This window comes from Leucoraja erinacea, chromosome 1 (assembly GCF_028641065.1).
Source record: "Leucoraja erinacea ecotype New England chromosome 1, Leri_hhj_1, whole genome shotgun sequence".
NCBI classification, from domain to species: Eukaryota; Metazoa; Chordata; class Chondrichthyes; order Rajiformes; family Rajidae; genus Leucoraja; species Leucoraja erinaceus.
In genome coordinates, this window is record NC_073377.1 from 159,271,493 (window position 1) to 159,292,344 (window position 20,852).

The 20,852-nt window shown below is 39.7% G+C and overlaps 1 protein-coding gene across 2 annotated transcripts in view; it reads right to left on the reverse strand.

Annotated features, from left to right (window-relative positions):
- lrba (LPS responsive beige-like anchor protein) overlaps nucleotides 1–20,852 on the reverse strand; it is a 661,684-nt gene that overhangs the window by 156,543 nt on the left and 484,289 nt on the right. For both annotated transcript variants that reach the window (XM_055646656.1, XM_055646666.1), the window contains 2 exons: nucleotides 19,258–19,398; nucleotides 16,940–17,059 (listed from right to left, as the gene is read on the reverse strand). In XM_055646656.1, coding sequence (XP_055502631.1) covers nucleotides 16,940–17,059; nucleotides 19,258–19,398 — 261 coding nt within the window. The remainder of the gene's footprint in view (nucleotides 1–16,939; nucleotides 17,060–19,257; nucleotides 19,399–20,852) is intronic.

The following is a 20,852-nucleotide window of genomic DNA, read 5'->3' on the forward strand; positions in this document are numbered from 1 at the left end:
TACTGCTATAACACCTCTATATTCAAAGTAAACTTCAACTGCAGCATCATAATAAAAATTGAAAACTGAGATAAGAAGCATAGGAATTTAAAACTAATATCCATTCATTTATCTAACTGCAGCGAACACCATCCTTTAATAAGTTTGTGATGCAGATTTTGAGTTACCTGCTGTATAAATAGCATTATGCATCTAACAAAAACAAAAGCCACAAAATATTAAAATGCTGGAGATTGATGAACAATAAGAAACTTCATGAAATTAGGCGAATGGACAATGCAAAACTTGATAATTTTTGATGTGCTGTCTTAATAGCATCAACTGAGATTTTAGAGAGTCTGAATTACTGAACACAAAGCATCTTCTTTGTGCTCCTGTGAGCCAATATTTGCAATCTCACACACATTGTACCCAAAAACATGCCTGTTATTTTCTTATTAAAAATGAGGTCTTTATTTTCATCGGCATTTTATTGGAATCGGACACCCTAAGGTAGTTTTTCTATTAAGGATGAAGTTGGGTCAACTACCTCATCAGCAAAGAACAGGAGAAGAATTATTAACAGGATGTCTCCTACATAAGTGCCTTACACTTGTGAGGTCATGCTGCTGCAGGTTGAAGGTGGTATTCCATCACGATTTTTGCAAAAATTGTTTGTGTGCGATTTGAATGCTCAGCACCTCCGTCTCTTTGGTGAAACGGTTCACGACGATTGATGCCACATGTCTGCTAGCCGGCAATACACTATTTGAGTTCAGGATTCAGGTGGAGTGATAGAGTTAGGTCATTGCATGGTGTGATAGTTTTTAGATAACCTTTATCTTTCATTTGTAAAGCAGACACATTGTGAAGGTCACTATTTTGTTCAAAGTGCTCAAATACTGAAATAACCTTGGAATTCTCCTTCAACAAGGGATTAAACAATTGGAGAGTTGAAGCGAGATTACTGGCAGATCTATGTATCGTGATCAGGGCTTGGCCCATTTACAATTGTCAGGTTCTCTCATATTCCGAGACGATGGATTTTCCTCCCGTGCTTTTATTTCACCATATCTTGCTGGCATGACTATCCTGCCCCAAAATACTGCCCAAAATACTCCTATGCTTGTGACAAGAAAACCAGAGAGACCATTTTAGATCTACGACCCTTCATCAGAATTGGGACAGTGAGAAACTAAATGAGTTTGAGTTCGTAAAAGTGAAAAATCCAGCTTATTTTACTTTCCCAATTCTGACATAGGATCTTTGAGCTGAGATACTAATTCTATCTTTCCACAGAAGGTCCCTAACCTGCTAAGTATTTCCAACATTTTTATTTTTATTCAAATTACCAGCACCAGCAGACTTTTTAATTGTAATTCCTCCTAAACACACCCAGCCTGGATGCTGAGAATCAGTCTCTCTGGTCAGAACTATCTCAGAATCCTGCAGCAAAGATATCCCTGGTGCAGTAAAGATACAACACTCTCCCAAACAACCCCAAAATCTTTGACAAATGGCAAAATTAGGGTTTCCCCCACTTGGAAAAACTACAATGGTTTTTAAATATTTCAGACAATCAGATACATTTTGAAACTTTTCAAACTAAAAAATGAAATAATTAAAAATGAAAAAAATTTTGAAAACATTGAACAAATGCATACATAATTCAGAACATAAAATTGAAACAATTTGAACAAAAACAAATTTGGTTCGAAACAAAATTGAGCTCAATGCTGCAGCCTGAAAACTGGTGAGATGGAACAGCAGCATTGAAGCCAAATTTAGTTGAGTTACAGACAAAGCCTTTTTTTTATCGTAAACCAGTGACTTTTCTGTTGAAGGTCATGAGGTACCAGATACATGCAGCATGCAAACAAATGTCTATAAACCGATTATTCCATGAATCCTAAATAAACTATTTCAATGCGGATTGATTAACAAGAACATTTACAGTGCCCTCCATAATATATGGGACAAAGAACCGTCATTTATTTATTTGCCTCTGTACTCCACAATTTGAGATTTGAAATAGAAAAAAAAAAAATCACGTGCGGTTAAAGTGCAAATTGTCAGATTTTATTAAAGGCCATTTTTATACATTTTGGTTTCACCATGTAGAAATTACAGCTGTGTTTATACATAGTCCCCTCATTTCAGGGCACCATAATGTTTGTGACACATGGCTTCACATGTGTTTATAATTGCTCAGGTGTGTTTAAATTCCTCCTTAATGCAGGTATAAAAGAGCTCTCAGCACCTAGTCTTTCCTCCAGTCTTTCCATCACCTTTGGAAACTTTGATTGCTGTTTATCAACATGAAGACCAAAGTTGTGCCATTGAAAGTCAAATAAGCCATTATGAGACTGAGAAACAAGAATAAAACTGTTAGAAACATCAACCAAACTTTAGGCTTACCAAAATCAACTGTTTGGAATATCATTAAGAAGAAAGAGAGCACTGGTGAGCTTTCTAATCACAAAGGGACGCAGGCCAAGGAAGACATCCACAGTTGATGACAGAAGAATTCTCTCTATAATGAAGAAAAATCCCCTAACACATGTCCGACAGTTCAGAAACACTCTTCACAAGTCAGTTGTGTATTTGTCAATGACCACTGTCTGCAGAAGACTTCATGAACATAATTACAGAGGCTACACAACAAGATGTAAACCATAGATTAGTCACCAAAACAGTTTGCCAAGAAGGACTTAAAAGAGCAACCACAGTTCTGGAAAATGGTCTTGTGGACAGATGAGACAAAGATTAACTTATATCAGAGTGATGGCAAGAGCAAAGTATGGAGAAGAGAAGGAACTGCCCACGATCCAAAGCATACCACCTCATCTGTGAAAAACTGTGGTGGGGTTGTTATGGCCTGGGCATGTATGGCTGCTGAAGATACTGGCTCACTTATCTTCATTGATGTTACAACTGCTGATGGTAGTAGCATAATGAATTCTGAAGTGTATAGATACATACTATCTGCTCAAGTTCAAACAAATGCATCAAAACTCATTGGCCGTTGGTTCATTCTACAGCAAGACAATGATCCCAAACATACTGCTAAAGCAACAAGGGAGTTTTTCAAAGCTAAATAATGGTAAATTCTTGAGTGGCCAAGTCAATCACCCGATCTGAACCCAATTGAGCATGCCTTTTATATGCTGAAGAGAAAACAGAAGGGGACTAGCCCCTAAAACAAGCATTAGGTAAAGATGGCTGTAATACAGGCCTGGCAGAGCATCACCAGAGAAGACACCCAGCAACTGGCGATGTCCATGAATCAGAGTTCAAGCAGTCATTGCATGCAAAGGATATGCAACAAAATACTAAACGTGACTACTTTCATTTACATGACATTGCTGTGTCCCAAACATTATGGTGCCTGAAATGCGGGACTATGTATAAACACATCTGTAATTTCTACATGGTGAAACCAAAAAGTATAAAAATGGCCTTTACTAAAATCTGACAGCAGCAGTAGGCCCCTCTCAGTCATGGCTGACCATGGGTGATGCATCCAATCGGATGGATGCAAGCCTGGGCAATGTCATATGGAGGACAGGCTGTTGCCCATGCAGCACGTGCCCCCCTCTCCAGGTCGCTGTTCGATCCAAAGGAACAGCAGGGCCGTTACAGTTTGGCACCAGCGCCGTCACAGGAGCTGCCAGAGCGAGGTTTTAGACAACGACGAACTGCCTTAGGGGCTCCGACTCCGGATTTTTCTTGAGGTTTACTCCTGGAGCCTTTTCCATTGCGGGATATGGCCACAAGGCAGTGGAGGTTTTAGATCAGATTTTTCCCTCTCCTAGATGGACTGCTTTCCCAGGCTGACGAGCCCCATCTGCCCGAGATTTGTGGGGGGCGGGAGCGTTTATCTTCCCGTGCAGGTTTATAGCACCTGCTCACTCCAAGTTACCATACAGCCATACAAATAAAAAGAACGCAGCACACAGTAAAATTTAACATGAACATCCACCACAGTGGAATCAACATTCCTCACTGTCGTGGAAGGCAACAAAGTTCAGTTATCCTCCTCCTTTGTTCACCCGTGGTGGTCGGGGCCCTGAACCTTCAGCACTGCCTCTGCCGACGGTCCGCTGTTCAGGCCTTCTCGTCGGAATGATGGAAACTCTGGAATCGGGACAGATCAGAACACTCCGCGGCATGGACCTCCCGAGTTGACCTTTTCTTACCGAGACCGCCACTTAACGGTGTTAAAGTCTACAGGCCCCGCTATCAGGGCACTTCCACAGCGATCCTCGACAAATATCTGACAATGTGCACTTTAACCACATGTGATTTTTTTCTATTACAAATCCCAAATTGTGGAGTACAGGGGCAAATCAATAATGATGGGTCTTTGTCCCAAACATTATTGAGGGCACTGCATAGTCTCGATGGTACAGAATCAATGTACAACACCAAATTTGATGATCTTAAAGTATCAACAGATGTAACACTATTTGATAAAGCATTTTACAAATGTCAATAGAAGAGATTGTCTAGTCAGTTTACAAAGCATATTTCTCAATTGCCTTCCTGCTGTGACAATATATCTGTTTGATTACAACAGGTAGATTGAAGATTGGTTGTCTTTCCAAATGACAGGATGCCGCAGTTCCTGAAAATATTTTATTTCAATAACTAACTTACCTATCTTTAAAACAACCAAGAAAATATGAAGAATTCAAGAAAAGTCAGATTTCCATATGTCAGGTCTTCCATAACCTGGAAACCTTCATATTGATATATCAATCAAAACACTCTTACAAGGATTCCTTAATAAAAACTGTTAAATGGAATGAATGATTCCTCTGGGTAAAGTCAGTAAGCATCTCGGTGTGTTTTGCAAGAAGTTAGAGTCATTAATACTGTCTTAGCTTTCTATGGTAGAATCTGCATTCTTCAGCAAAGCTTGGTCTTCAGATTTTCATCTTCAGGCACGTACCACTGCACACTTGGCAATAGCCAGAGAAATCCAACCCATTAACATAACCATAGAGATGCATAGAAAGACAAACTCGTAGAGATACAGCAGGAAACAGGTCCCTTTGCCCAAGGTCCATGCCGACCATCAACCACCTCTTTACACTAATTTAACATTCATCTCTTTTTTTTTTTAATTCTCCCATTTTCATCACAACTCCACCACTCTAGATTCTACCACTCACCTTCACACTAGGGACAATTTATGATTCAGATTCAGATTCAATTTAATTGTCATTGTCAGTGTACAGTACAGAGACAACGAAATGCATTTAGCATCTCCCTTGAAGAGCGACATAGCAAACGATTTGAATTAAAAAAATAATGATTTCCATTAAACCAACCAATCAACACATCTTGAGGATTTTGGAGAAAATTGGTGCATCCACATGAATCCCGTGTGATCAGAAGGAGATAAAAACAGAAAATGTTGGAAATGCTCAGCATGTCAGGCTGGAACTGCGGGAGGTGAGCTGGAAGTTGCAGCCGGACCTGCCAGATATCCCCAGCATTTTCTGTTTTTCTGCATCTGCAGTGTTTTTAATTTTAATTTTCACTTCGCTCACAAGCTCCATGCAAATGGGATTGGAGGTCAGGATTGAACCTAGTTGTGACAACAATTCTACCAACAGTGCCACTTCGCTGCCCTTACGGCATAATGGTTTCATAGGTGTGTCACTGGGCTAGCAAAGCAAGTTACTTTTCCCTTGGTAAAGCTTTTCCGCCACTATTAGGAATCAGCACCTTACGAATGCTTTGTCCTTCAGGGCAACCTAACATTCTGCCCTAGTCTGTGCAAACTTATTGCAGCTTTGATTGTGAACAATAGCCATGGCTCGCAGAGCAGATTTCAAGTGTGATCTGCTGAAGCACGGAGGCCTGACAGTCTAAGGGGTGTAAGGTAAGTACTTGGAAAATTCAGAACTCTGCATGGAAAAAGATTTTTTCAGAGATTTGGAAACTACATTCTGCTAACACAAAATGTGATTTGTAGCAATAAAATTTCATGTTAATCTAAAACGAACTGAAAAAAAAAATCAAGACAAGAATGTGGAAGATTAATTGTCAGGTCAGAGACTAGCAATAACTCTTTGGCACACAGATGCAAAGTCAGCCAGCATGAAGGTGGTTTAAGACTCTGTAGATTAATGTCACTGCATCTACCTCTGACCTCCCTTGTCTTTGCTCCCTCCAAAACAAGCCAAAGTTTAAGTGAAGAGACTGACATTATGTCAAAGTATTCACTCGTGTGGATGTATTCAATTTAAATGGGAAGTAATTTGAACAATAATATCCAAAGAACCTGTTAGAACATCATAAAACACAGTACAGCATCAAACAGCTGGCACAATGCTTTAAAATCCCATCCTATCTGCACAATTGTAAACATTAATAGAAGATTGCAATTCAACCAAAAATAAAACAACTGTAATGGCATTATGCTGCACTAAAATCACTGGGACCATTATATTCACCAATAAGAAAATTAATCAATTCTAAAGGGAAAGGCCTGAAAATACTACATTTTATTTTCCAGGATGGAAATCATGTTAGCTTCAATGCCCACATTCTCTTGCTGTGAAGTACATTTCATTAGAAACTGATTCTAATGCATCAGTTTACGCTAAGTAATTGGTAGTATGCTAAATCGAAATATTCTTGGTACAATGGTAAAGTGGTTATGTTACTGGACCAGCAAACCAGAGGCCCGGTCTTGTGATCCAAATGTTTAAGGTCAAATCCCATGACAGCATCTGGGGGATTTAAATTCAGTTAAAAGGAAGAAAATAGATTTGAAAAAGAGCTGTAATTAGTGACAGTAATCAATGAATGTCCAGACTGACACAAGGGGCATTAAGGGAAGAAAATCCACAACACTTCCGTGGTTGAAACCACAGTAATGTGGTCAATTCTTAAAAGTACTCAAAAGGCCCCAAATGTCAATAAGCTGCACCAAACTGTGATGGTGAAGCCCCAAGAGAATAAAAACCTGGTATCAATGCTGGTATGCAGAATGTGACAAAGTAAGCCAGATTGACAGAGAACATTTCACTTTATAAGGAGACGAGGGAACTGGCAAAGTTGTCCCACAGACTCAACAAGCAACAACTTGACTTTCGCTTTGTGTAATCATACTTTCCTGCCAACATGACAGGCACACTCATCACCAGTCACACATGCGGCTTTTCTCAATGGCAGGACAGAAACACCAGAGGTGGTGGCATGACAGAACACTGTTCTGTTCCTGGCAGTTCGACAATGATTGGACACCGCAATATTTTAAGCCTTTAGATTACATTTGAAAAAGGAAAACACCTGTCACTCTTTCTCATCTTAGAATACAATGCGTTTAATTTTGAACACTAACACTTGAAAGAACATAGAACAGTACAGAACAAAAACAGGCTCTTCAGGCCAAAATGTCAGTGCCAAGACAGACTTTTACCTGCCTGAACATAATCCATATTCCTCCATCCCCTGCATAACCATGAGAAAACAATCCAGGTCTATCCAATCTCTCCAGGCTTTATCCTGGTAAACCTCCGCTGCATCCTGTCCAATACACCCTCCCCGTAATGGGGCGATCAGGGGGTGCGCTGTAGACACGGAATATACTCTGAGTGAGGGATGTCAATAGTACATTGCCCAGTCAGCCACAGTTACATCACTATGGATCAATCTGCCCAAGTGCACAGGTGGAGTGAGCTTGCTACACAGAGTGAGAGGGTCATCTACAAACAAAACACCTACTTGACTTCATTTTCAACAGCACATCTGTTTCAAGACATTTCTAATCAGAAAGCAAGGACTTTGTAAGTGAGACAATACATTAATCATTGGAGATTTTAACCCTGATAGGTTGAGCAAAAGAGATTGCCAAAAGTAACCTTAAGGATAATACAGAATGTATTTGGAACAATTTCCTTGAGCAATATGTTATTGAACTAAGTAAGCAAATTTAGGTTGGCCTTGAATAACAAAATATGTTAGTTAATAATATAACATTATAACAATATAACAAAGCCTCTAAGCAGGCACGGAAATCGCTTTCAAAACGTGAGGGACACACAATTTCTTGGCGGCCGCGCGGACATGCGCACACACGTGAGGTTTCAGCTGTGGGCCCTATGGCCGGTAACATTGACAACTGACCTGGTTGGTGACCAACTGCGAACTCCGATAACAGCAGCTTCGTCCGCCCCGAATCGTAGGGCTTCAATCGGCCCGTTCACGGGGCCTTTCATCGCCCGGCAGGGGCTTCAACATCGGGAGCCTCGATTGCATTGACGCAGCAATTTGACCGTGGGGAGATGGAAGATCCCGAGGTCGATTTTAAGCTGCGCTGGGCCGGGCGATGAAAAGCCCCGGGAACGGGCCGATTCCAGCTCCACTCTGATCTATGCTCCACCAGGACGTCTCCCTCCTCCAATCTCCTCTATCCTCAGTCCCCACTCCCCTACTTCCGCCTCTGACCGACACCTCCCTCCTCCAATCATCGTGCTGAATCATCCCCACTGCCTGCTGACCAACGTCTCTCTTGTCCAATCGGCGCCCTCGATCATCAGTCCCACCCCCACTGTCTCGCGGAAAACTGAGATTTTTAATAGCTTTTTTTTTTACGGAGTTTTAAAATCCGGATTACAAAACATGGGGGGTGATCGTCCCCCATCTCTCAAATTAGGGGGGTGGCGTGTTCCCCCAGTCCCCCCCAGAGATTTCCGCCCCTGCTGATCATATTATGATAACATTTAACATTCAATTCCAGAACTTCAGTAATGAGATCAGGATAATTACATGGGAACAAAAATATGATTTGGTTTTCGATAGATTTGAAAATTAGATTAGAAGAAACATTTAAGGAAATATCTCTCAACAAATACACATTTTCTTAGATATAAAAACTGCTGGAGAGAAGCAATGCACCCATGACCAAGTAATAAAGGAATTAAGAATCTGCCTCAACCACCACTCTCAACAGCACAGTTCCTCATGAGTGGAATAGATTGGGTAAACTCATAGGGTCTCTTGCCCAGAGCAGGGAAATCAGACCAGGGGGACAGAGGTCTAAGATGAGGGGAGAAAGAATTAATAGGAATCCGAGGGTTAACGTTTTTACATAAAGGATGGTGTGTGTATGGAAATAGCTGCCAGAGGAGGTAGTTGAGGCAGGGACTATCCTAACATTTAAGAAACAGCTAGACAGGTACATGGATAGAACAGGTTTGGAGGGATATGGATGAAAAGCGGGCTGGTGGGACAAGTGTAGTTGGGACATGTTGGCCAGTTGGGCATGTTGGGCCGAAGGACCTGTTTGCACACTGTGGAAGAAACTATTAATATCCTTTCTTACTTAATTTTGATTGGAATTGAACAAGGTAACGAAAGGGTGTTTGGATGTGACAATTGGCATCTCTCGTTGACCAGGTGTAGAAGAGGTTTGTGGGAATCGGCAAAGTAAGATTAGACGTATTACCTCTTGTCTAGGAATGTGTTGAAGGGTGGATGGTAAATGTAAACATGAAATAGTAGACGGAGATAGGGAAGCTTGTTTCTCTCAGCAGTGTGTTACAATAGACCACTCCGCCCCCTACCGTTAGTAGCATAGATACGTTGCAATAAATATTCAAAGCAGGGAGGGAATCAGAAAGTGGGGAAACTACAGAGCAGTTAGCTTCATATCTGTCAAAGAGAATATGGTACAATAAGAAATATTGAAGATAACGAGGTGATGTCAACTAACTTGTTGAAATCCATTGGAATAGTTAAGTGCGCAATGGATAAAGAGGAATCAATAAACATACTCAGATTTTTGGAAGGCATTTCAGAACTTGCTGCCTCAAAGGTAATTGTGAGAAATAAAAGCTCCTGGTTTGGGGAGTGATTAGAAGAGTGGTTGCCTAGCAGGATGCAGAAGGATCTATTCTGATTGGCAGGATGTATTGAGTGGTGTATCACAGGGATCGATGTTGGAGCCTCAAACTTACAAATTATACAATTTGCTTAGATGAAGATACTCTTGCTAAATTTGCTGGTCCTTTATCAAAATGTGAATATAATGGTGATAAATTATTCTTCCACTTATTTTCAACCTTACATAAGTGACCATTTGTGAAGACTCTTCGTCATTCAGTTCCATACCCGGTTCAATGTTATCAGTCTTTTATGTTTCTGAAGACTCACTTCAGAAGCATCTGAGAATCCAACCATAGCCCCTTCCTATTTCACATCAACATGCTGATAACACAATGAATACAGTATATTCCACATGTGCATTGGCAGCATTCTATTTTACCCATCTATCAACTTTCTCAAATCCTCATTTGCCTGATTTGACAATGACTTGTCAATATCCAATAATAGACAGGCAGAGAGTTTCTCCAACGAAACCAGAAAAAGTTAGAGGCCATCTTCTCTGGTCCTCACAACTCTCTCCAAACTATCGAACCCATACCTGCCCCTTTGAGACTGAAGCATAACATGCGCAATCCAACATTTGAACCAGTTGAATCTATCCTATCACCAGTTTGCTCCATAACATTGCTCGACTCCAGTCCTTGCCTCATTCATTCCCTAAAACTTTAACCTTGCCTTTGTTAAAATATAGAAATGTTTCCCTGACCAGCCTCCCTTCATTCTTCATAAAACCCGACTACATGCATCTGCAAAGGGCAGTAACCGTGCTACGTTTGCAGCAAAAAAGGTGCCTGTACTTACGTAACTTTAATAAACATACATGGCTGGAAAATGAAATAATAATGTTTAACTTTTTAAGTGGTACCAGGAAAATGTAATGGTGTGTTCCAACCCAAAAGGACTAGCTATAACCTACCTAAAATCAAGACCAGTGCCGGATTTACCTATAGGCTTGGTAGGCTGAAGCCTAGGGCCTCAAAATCTAGGGGGCCTCTGGCCAAGGTGTATAATATTTTTGCCACTGTCATCGGCCTTTCTTACATATGCTGTCACAACGCACTGTAGTCTCTAAACAACTCTTCAGTAATTTTCCTTGCCCTCCATTTCAGAATAATACTGTTTTAAGCCGATAACTCGACACTAGCACTGGCAATAAATACATTATTAAAAAGCGCAGCTTTCCAGCCCCTTATCTCATTGGTCACGCTCAGCTGCACATCGGTGTCAATCTGGTGGCACCGGGGTCCAGCAAACATTCACACGTGCTACAGTAAGCAGCGATGGCGGGTGCAGGGAACATCTTTGGATACTTGCAGGCTTCAAAAGTCGAAACTCAGGGGTAAGTAGGAAAGTGCAAAGATATTGGAACTAGGAAGTTGGCAAGGAGCAATGCTAGGGGTAGAGCTAATAATCGTTGGACGGGGCCTCACAAGTGGAATAGCCTACGGCCTCTCTTCATCTAAATCCGGCACTGATCAAGACCCAACCATCAACTCGTGCTTTCTGAGTCACTCCTAGAGCAATTAATTGATCCTGAAATTGTCCTCACTTTCAAATCACTCATCCTGTAACCTTCTACAACCTTATAATATTATAAAAACTCAGTGGTTTCTTGCACAATCATACTTTAATTTCCCCATCCCTGATATCTTCACGAGTATGGTTCCAAATTTTAAATGTCTCAATTTATCTCTTTATCAACAGGAGGGAAAAAGGGGGATAGGAGATAGCTCTAGCAGGTAACATACTGGATCATCCCAAGAGGTTTGATTATATAAAAGGGAAAAAGGGAACACGATAGAGAATGGGACCCATCAGGAATCAAAGTGGTTAACTCTCTGTGCAGCCACAGGAGATGGACAAGGTCCTCAATGAATATTTCTCTACAATTTTTACTGTGGAGAAGGACATGAGGACTTGGGGCAGTCAATGGAAGTGTCTTGAGAGCAGCCAGTATTAAGGTCGAAGAGGTGCTGAAGGTCCTGACACATGTGAAGGTTGACAAATCTCCCAGACCTGATCAGATAACTTGGAGGACAATGTGGGAAACTATAGAGGAAATTGCAGGTTGCCTGGCTGAGATTTATGACTCATTAAATACGGAAGAGGTACTGGAAGAATGGAGGTTGGAAAATGTTGTGCCTCTATTCAAGAAGGGCTGCAGGGAAAAGTCTGGGAACTGCAGACCTGTAAGCAGAACATCTGTTGGCAGAAAATTACTATTCTGAGGGGTAAGATATACCTATTTTGATTGAGAAGAGCTGATTAAGGATAGACAGCATGGTTTTGTAAGTGGGTGGTCGTACCTCACAAAGCTGATTGAGTTTTTTGAGGATGTGCTAAGGAGGATTGATGAGGGCAGAGCTGCAGACATTGTCTATATGGATTACCAGCAAGGCATTCAACAAGGTTCTGCAAGGTTGGCTGCTCTGGAAGGTTAGATCCCATGGAATCCAAGGAGAGATAGCTGAATGGATTAAAAATTGCCTTCACGGAAAGAAGCAGAGGGTGATGGTGAAAGGTTGTTTGTCGGACTGGAGGCCTGTGACTAGCTCTGGGAAGTGTTGTAGAGCAGAGGGATCTATGAGTCTAGGTACATATTTCTTTGAAAATTGTGTCACAGGAAGATAGGGTGGTCAAAAGGCTTTCGACACATTGATCTTCATCAAGTATTGAGTATATAAATTGCGAGTGCATGTTACAGTTATATATGATGTTGGGGAGGCCACATTTAGAGTATTGTGTTCAGTTTTGGTCACCATATTATAGGAAAGATGTTGGCAAGCTGGAAAGGGTGCAGAGAAGATTTACAAGGATATTGCCAGGACTCGAGAGCTTGAGCGAGGGGGAGAGGTTGAGCAGGTTAGGACTTTATTTCTTGGAGTGCAGGAGCATGAGGGGCAATCTTACAGAGGCATACAAAATAATGGGAGGAATAGATCGAGTTAATGCACAGTTTTTTGCACAGAGTAGGGGAATCGAGAACTAGAGGACATAGGTTTAAAGTGAGGGGGAAGGGGGGGGGGGGGAAGATTTAATAGGAACCCGAGGGCTGGTGGGTGTATGGAACGAGCTGCCGGAGGAAGTAATTGAGGCAGGTACTATCGCAATGTTTAAATTAAAATTGGACAGGTACTTGGGTAGGATAGGTTCAGAGGGATAGCCAAGCGCAGGCAGGTTGGACAAGTGTACATGGGGCATGTAGGTTGGCATGGGTAAGTTAGGCAGAAGGGACTGTTTCCATGCTGTATGGCTCTAGATTCCTGAAAAAAATTATTGTTGGCAACATTTTTGCTCATTTCTCCAAGTACCTCATGTGGCTCTGTTGTGTTGTACACCATTGTGTACATGCCTTGGAACAGAATACTGGTGAAAGGCAATAAACCAATGCAGGTGCAGTAGTGGTTAAAATGTTCATGTTTACTTCAATTTCACTTTGATTATTACATCAAAAACTGACTTGTTATCTTACTTTGATTTATGGGAGAAAACTGACAAATTGAATGATGCAATTGTGATAACTCAAACTATTATACATATAATAAACTTTTACCTTCTTATAATGTGAAATAGTGGCAACATTCAGCAACTCTAACATTATTAACTAAATGTATTGGTCTGTGCTGAATTAGTTGCCTTGTATTATTCTTCTACAATTAGAAGATATTTTGAAACGTTTATAATTCTGCTTTGTAAAATGTCTCCACACTTGCTTTTTATGTATTTTTTGTTTTGGGACCACAGCATCATATGGGCCCCAGGAAGTTTGTTAATAATTTTCAAAAATCTTCACACTGATATTTTGCAAACCTCCAACTGAAAGTTAAGAGAAGGCATAGAGGAATAATATTTAAAAAAGTGTTTGTGGATTTGAATTTTATGCACTGTGCCGATAACCTAAGAACTTGCACATTCTTTATAGAGCAGATTCTGAAGTCTGATTCCAGAATAATGCAGTGCATTATGAGTATTGAGTGAGTAGTTATTTTATGATATTAAATAACATATAAAGGGACTCATAAATTACTATCATAAATAGTTGGGAAATATTGTAAATCAAGACACTCTCATGAAAAATGAATAAAACAAAAACAATAAAACAATTAATTTGAATTTGTTAAGACACTATAACTGAAACATTCCAATAGGTTCAAGCAAAGGTTATATCCCAGTGCAGCCATATAAGGATTAGATGTTTGCTTTGATCATGAACCCCAAGGCTTTCATGGTATGAAGACATGAATTGGTTGTGACCACACATATGCTTCAGCTTTCTTCATTACAGTGTGATACCTACTGGCAGGAACTCTTTCTGCAGACAATTCATGTGATTCTCTGCAAGGTTGATTTGCACTGGCCTCCAGGCAAAGCCAGCGAACTGATACTTGAACAACAAATCAAAATAATCAATCAATCCACTGCCCAGGAAGGTTTTTTTGAAATTAAAAGGATCACAGAAGATTCATCCTGGTATCCATTAACCTTACATGAACTGGACATTCTGTATACCTAAAAATAAACTGGATATGTTACGGAAATTGCCCCAGTGTTGTGCATAATCCATATGCAACGTTATCCCGTGATTACAGCCAGACTTAAGTGCACCAAAACACAACAGTGAACCCTTCAGATTGTTGACAATAATTGCTAGTTTCTAAAAATTGTATGTAACTTCCATTAAATAAAAATGACATTTGAATGTTGATGCTGAATACTATTAGAATACTTTCAGAGAATATTAAAATGTTCCATTTTATTAGTTCATCTTCACAGGACATGGCATATTGATACCAAAAACATGATTTGAAGTCAATTAATGAGTAAGAGCATTTTGCTGCTACTTTTTCTATGCATTCTTCTTGTAATTTCACTCAACCTTTTCTTAACAACCTACCTAAAGAAATATATGTTTGCAAGGAGTGGAGAAATGCCTGCCTTTTTATACTCAAACATAACCAGTGCAGGCAGTGAAATAAGGTTTTAAACCTGTATATTTTCATCGTGCAACATAATACAGTTTCAATTAGCAATAATTGTGCCTACACATTTGTAAAGTTCAATTGTTGCATTTAACTAATTATTTTGCTATTTGTTTCTGAAATACAAAATCTTCTCGTCTGGTGGAGATGTAATTTTCAATGATATACCTTTTTTCAAATTTTGAAACGTTACCTCAAAAGAAAAGCAAACTAGATGGCTTTTAAATGTAGCACATACATAAGACTAAATGGTTTGATTCCGTAATCCAGAACTCAGACCCGTTAAATACTCCAATATGCCAGTCTCAGTAGCTGAGTTTTAGTCATGTCATGCTTTGAAAAGCAAATAGCTTTGCTAGAACAAAGTATTTCACCCAGGGGAAGGCGAGAACATGGATGGTCCTTGTATCACTCTTGCCATTTTCTGACAGATAGCTGTGCAGTAGTAATCGTCTAAACTTTGAAAGCACCAGGAAACATTATGACCATGGAAAAATTATAATGACTATGGGAGTTGATAAATGATTTCTTGTTGCATTAAATCGATGATGCAGCAAAATATATTCTTGGGGAACTTAAGAAAAGACGAAGAAAGTAGATGGATAAATTCGAAGTGTAGGCATAGGAAATTTGACAAGCGCATTTTAATGAGGAATTTGAGGACATGCCCGAGGATTTTACTTTAAGGACTTTGAAAATGCAGTCTGTTATGTTAAAATGAGATAAAGGACAGCCATAAAAGTAACAGCAATTCAGGGTCAAATATGTGGTAAGTGAGCTGAGGGATGTGAAAAATGTCTTACAGGAAAATACAGTAAAGGTTGGAATAAGTTCATTAAGGCTTTTAGTTGGCAACAACAAGGAATTTAGAAATCAATGCAGTTCATGCAGTAGCTGGCCAGTGAAAGAGAGTGCAAATGGGGTAATTCAGGATTAAGATTAAGTACAGCACATGTAAATGATCACAGTTAGTATCCATGTAGTGTTGTACAAATGAGGAGGTTATGCCTGGTAGAAAGGAAGAGGATGTCAGCAGTGATGAGGGTGAGAGTGTTTGACATTTGCAGTTGACCATAGGCTATTTTGGAGATAGACTGGGTGTTGGCTTCAAAGCTACGAGTGTCCAGGCAGTTAACAAGACTGCTGAATCCAGAGGTGCCACAAGGGGGTTGGATTAAAAAAATCAAGGCATGGAATTTCAAGTGAAAACTGAATGAATAATTTCAGGTTTAGCCCCACTAAGAAGTGACAAAGGATATATATTAAATATCTGGTGAACTTCTGGCTCAACTTGCATAGTACATCTGACATGACAGTTGTGGAGGTGACCATGCTATACAATACTTTCACAAATCAGAATATCTATTCTGTTCTTTGAATTTATAAAATTACCTCATAATGAAAAAGAACAAGTCCAAATTATCTGTTTTTACAAATGTTGCACATAGTAAATACCACTTGTATTGTTTGCGACGATCAAGGCTTAATTTTAGAATACATGGAAGTATTAAGGGCCTGTCCCACTTGGACGACCAAATCCACGAGTTTAGAAGACCCTAGACGAGTTGAAAAAAATGTCACGGTCGTGTCGACTCACCGAAGTAAAAGACCTACGACTATGTTTCGAGACCTCCTACGACTATGTCTACGAACCCCTATGACCCTGCTCGACCTCAGTCTTCCACACCTAAGGTCAACTACGACTAGCTACAAGTGGAAAATGTTCACACATGATAAAATTATGTCATGTTTGCATTTTTTTCTTGGGCCAGTTACCGACCTACAACTACCTACGACTACCATCATGACCTACTACAACCTACGTACGAGTAAAAAGTATCCATTTTTCCCATGCCGACCTTTTTTTACTCATGGACATTTTTTTTTCAGGCTGGAAAAAACGCCGCAACCTACTTGAGGCCACAAGTACGCGGAGACCACTCACGAGCATGAGGAAGAGTTACGGAGACCTCCTGCGACCTCGTGGCGACCTTGCTGCGAGTATGAGTCAAGGGCCAACTCGGCAGAGGTCGCCAATTAGGTCGTGAAAGTGGGACAGGGGCTTTATTACCTACCTTTACATCAGAGGTATCACGCTGGCAATTGCGCCAAGCTCTGGACACTGCAGAAAATGTTCTGTCAGCATGATCAAATTTTCCTCCTTGCAGGTTTAGAAAGAAGGTAGTAAATGGCTCCTGTAAAATAAATGATTAAGTTAATATTTCTGAGGCAAAATAACCATTCCATATTTAAATAAATATCTAATAAGTATTAATAGTTTGGTATTGAAAAGTCAATGTTTGACAGTCATCTAGCACTGGTAACATTAAAAAGTCAAGACAAAGTTTGCCTCCTTGATTACTTCAACATGAGGATACATTTGTTCATTAATTTACCTGGGCAATTCCTAATTGGATTGATTTGTTAGATTTTCACAATTCAAAAGCTCACATAATAAATCAGTTAAACAAAGACTTAAGAAACATTAAAAATAACACCTTAGCTTTGCCACTCGAGATATTCTTGATTTGTTTTATGCTGAATGATCATGATAGATGAACAGCTGTTTTTAATGGTACAATGACTGGTTGACAAGGGATTATATTTGTACAAAGCAGCAATAGCCAAGCTTGATTTTTTCCCTCCACAATAAAGAATACATTGTACACCCACCGCTCCTTTTAGCAGTCTGATTGAGAACCTGCAAAACCTACCCAATGAGAGGGAAAGATACAAAGCTCATCAACAATGGGATGGGACTGATTCAAATTCATTATCAGACTCAAACAATTAGTCTGGTTGATTAGGAGCACAGTGAAATCAGTCTAATGTAATTTCAGGCTATGTAAAAGTGTGAATTACAGTGTGAGGCAATGGAAGTTCAAAGAAGGTAAAAGTGAGAGTGTATTGTTTAATTTACAATAATTATCACCCTCTGGTTAATACAAACAAACAACTTCCAGGTTTATTTTATTTGTTAAAGAAACTAAGGAAATTATTAATTTATCTCAGCAATTTCCCTTCCTGTCTCTCATTCGCTCTTATATTTAAATTTGCATTTAATCAGTGCTTATTCAATCTTTGATTCTTAATTTCATATTTTATTCTTCTAATTTTTCCTATTCTCTCCTCTACTTTTCATAATTTCCTTAATCTATTCCCTCCCCAACTAATTCCCCCACCATTTATCATCCTCTTTCATAATTTCCCACCCATCTTTCCACATTCCCTATATATTTGTCTTTTCCCCCCTTATATATCTCTTTCTCCCACTCCTCTTCCTTGCAAGCTACCGACAATGGGCCTTTTACACATATTTCTGAGGTTGGGGGGAGGGGAAATTAACTGGCTTTTCCACCCCCCGATCACTATGTTCTTATGGATTCTGGATGAGGTCAGGATCAGGCTCAGCTGTAATGCATGCCAAAATAATTATCTCAAATTAGTCTACATATTGCTGACACTTGGAGTTGAAGTTAATAAATTTATGGCCACTTGGCAAGGCACAAAAGGGTGACCAGGGCCTTTATAGAAGACAAAAATGTAGATATGTAAAATGTTCAAAAACTCTAATTGTTATAACATTTGACTTTTGAATTGATTAAGGAATATCAATACCCAAAGGATAAAAGTTAAAATTTAAAAATCGAGCAGTTACTATAAAATAATTCACATAATTAATGCAAGAGACAAACAAAACTGCAAATGTTGGAAATTTGAAATAAATATAGAAAATGCAGAAGATCTGGCATTCTAATAGTGGTTATATAAACAATGACAATAAATTAATATTTTCCATTCATAGCTGCCACCCAGCCTTTGATCAGCCTGTACATAAAGTCATAATATAGTAAATCATTGTGTTATTAGTTCAAGAATACAATTGTATGTGTATGGGGGGGGAGGGGGTGGGTCAATTCATGAAAGCATTCGTGAATTGCAACAATTTCCGCTTGCAATTGTCACTTCTCAACTACAGCATAGTGTGTAAACATCCTCTGGTGCAATGCACTGAATACCATTACGAATACTGTTTTTCACATCTTTCTCTACGAGGCTTCAAATCATAAAGAACTTTATTAACGATAAATTATTTTATGGTTGTACTTTATTGCAGTGTTTTCAAATTATCACCTAATTATTCCCAATCTATGCTAAAATCTAGCTATGAAATTGATTTTAAATGATCTTAAAATATATTCTGATTTGGAAAAAAAAATCAAGTGCAAGTAATTACCTGGAATTAGCCTAAGTACTCCAGTTTATGTGTAAGATTTATGTCTCCTTTGTGCTGCATTATGGTGCCTTAATCAAGGGACTTTTTCAAAGGGAGAGACACATTAATGTGCTGACTGGATAAAGCAGCTTTAAATTTTACAGTCATCGTACTTACTATTCTTAACAACCAAGCGAGAGTGAAGCTACTGGTCGAATAATGAGTCCCATAGTGGAAAGCAGGAACCTGGTCATCTTCCCAGCTTTCATGACGTTCCAAAAAAAAGGCTGCTCTTTTTGGGTTAAGTGCTCCGATAGGCTAAAGGGAAAGGACAAAATAATTAGATTGAAAATAAAGGTGATTCAGAGACTATCCTCCCCAGAAATATCTTGTTCCTGGGGCCATGAATGTATGTCATGAACAAAAGGTTACCCTTTTAACAGCATTGAAATACTCATGTCGAATGATTTTCCTTTTAAGCATCACACGAACACACTACATGTAACAAGATTATTTACCTCTACAATACATAACATGTTAACAGCAAATATCATAATGAGAATTCCCCCAGTAAAATTATTAACATACAATATTTATTTGTTTATAGTATGCACAAAGGATAGAAAGTAACATGTCAAGTGAAACATTTTATCATCACAGTGTGAAACATCGCTAACAAACAATCTTAAAGATCCTTTGAAAATCATTTCATTACGGCTTGCCATGGTAAAATAAACATTATATGCTGCACATAAATTATTCACCTTAACTATTTCAACTTCCAATAGCTGTCCAAGTATTTTGTTTCTTTTGGCATGAAGCTGGCTTCAATGTAAAAGAGCAAACCTATTGTTTGCAACATCTTGCTCCAAATAACGTTATTCCAGAAGCACAAACCAAATGCGATATCGCGAAGGTAATCATTTAAATTATGACACTTCCAATTTTGCAACAAGAGCAATTTCAAAACCGGTTTCTGGTGATTCGTACATCTTTCAATTAATGAAATCAACCTATCAGATAGAATAAACTTCAGAAAATGCAAGAAGCCCATTAACCTGAAGTATTCCACTATTCTGGAATGGTTTACATTTGTGATCTTATGAAGATTGGGCAACTAAACATTAATCCTTCCTGTCCTGGCTTCTTCAAATAGAATCTGAATTTATACTGCCAATCAATTAAAATAGTCATCATATTTTATGACGTTCAAGTTTAAGTACTGCACTCATGACCGATTACTCAAATACCACCGGGTGGTGCCCGCCATGGTCGCCTCGCCAACAGCCCTTCCTTCTTTGTTAGTATGTGTTAAATGGATGTTTTTGTGTTCTTTAGCGGTTATATGTGGGGGGGGGAAATCCCTTGCCTCGATGGAGATGCAATGTTTTTCCGAATCATATCGCCGTCCGCACTGTGGCCTAACATTGAGGAGCTGGCAGCCTCTGCTGGAGACCGACTTCGGGAGCTCCAACCGTGGGAGCCTGTGGACTTAACATCGTGGAGCTGGCGATCCTTGTCGGGGATCGACCTCGGAGCTCCAACCGTGGGAGCCTATGGACTTAACATTGTGGAGCTTGCGGTCCCTGGTTAGAGACCGACTTCGGGAGCTCCAGGCCGCAGGGGTTTCAACCGCCCCGAAGCGGGAGCTTCAATCACCCCGGCGTTGGAGTTTCAATCACCGGCTGTGGGAGCTTCGATCGTCCCGACTGCGGATGATTCGACTGCCCCGACCGCGGGAGAATAAAGAAGAAAATTGGACTTTATTGCCT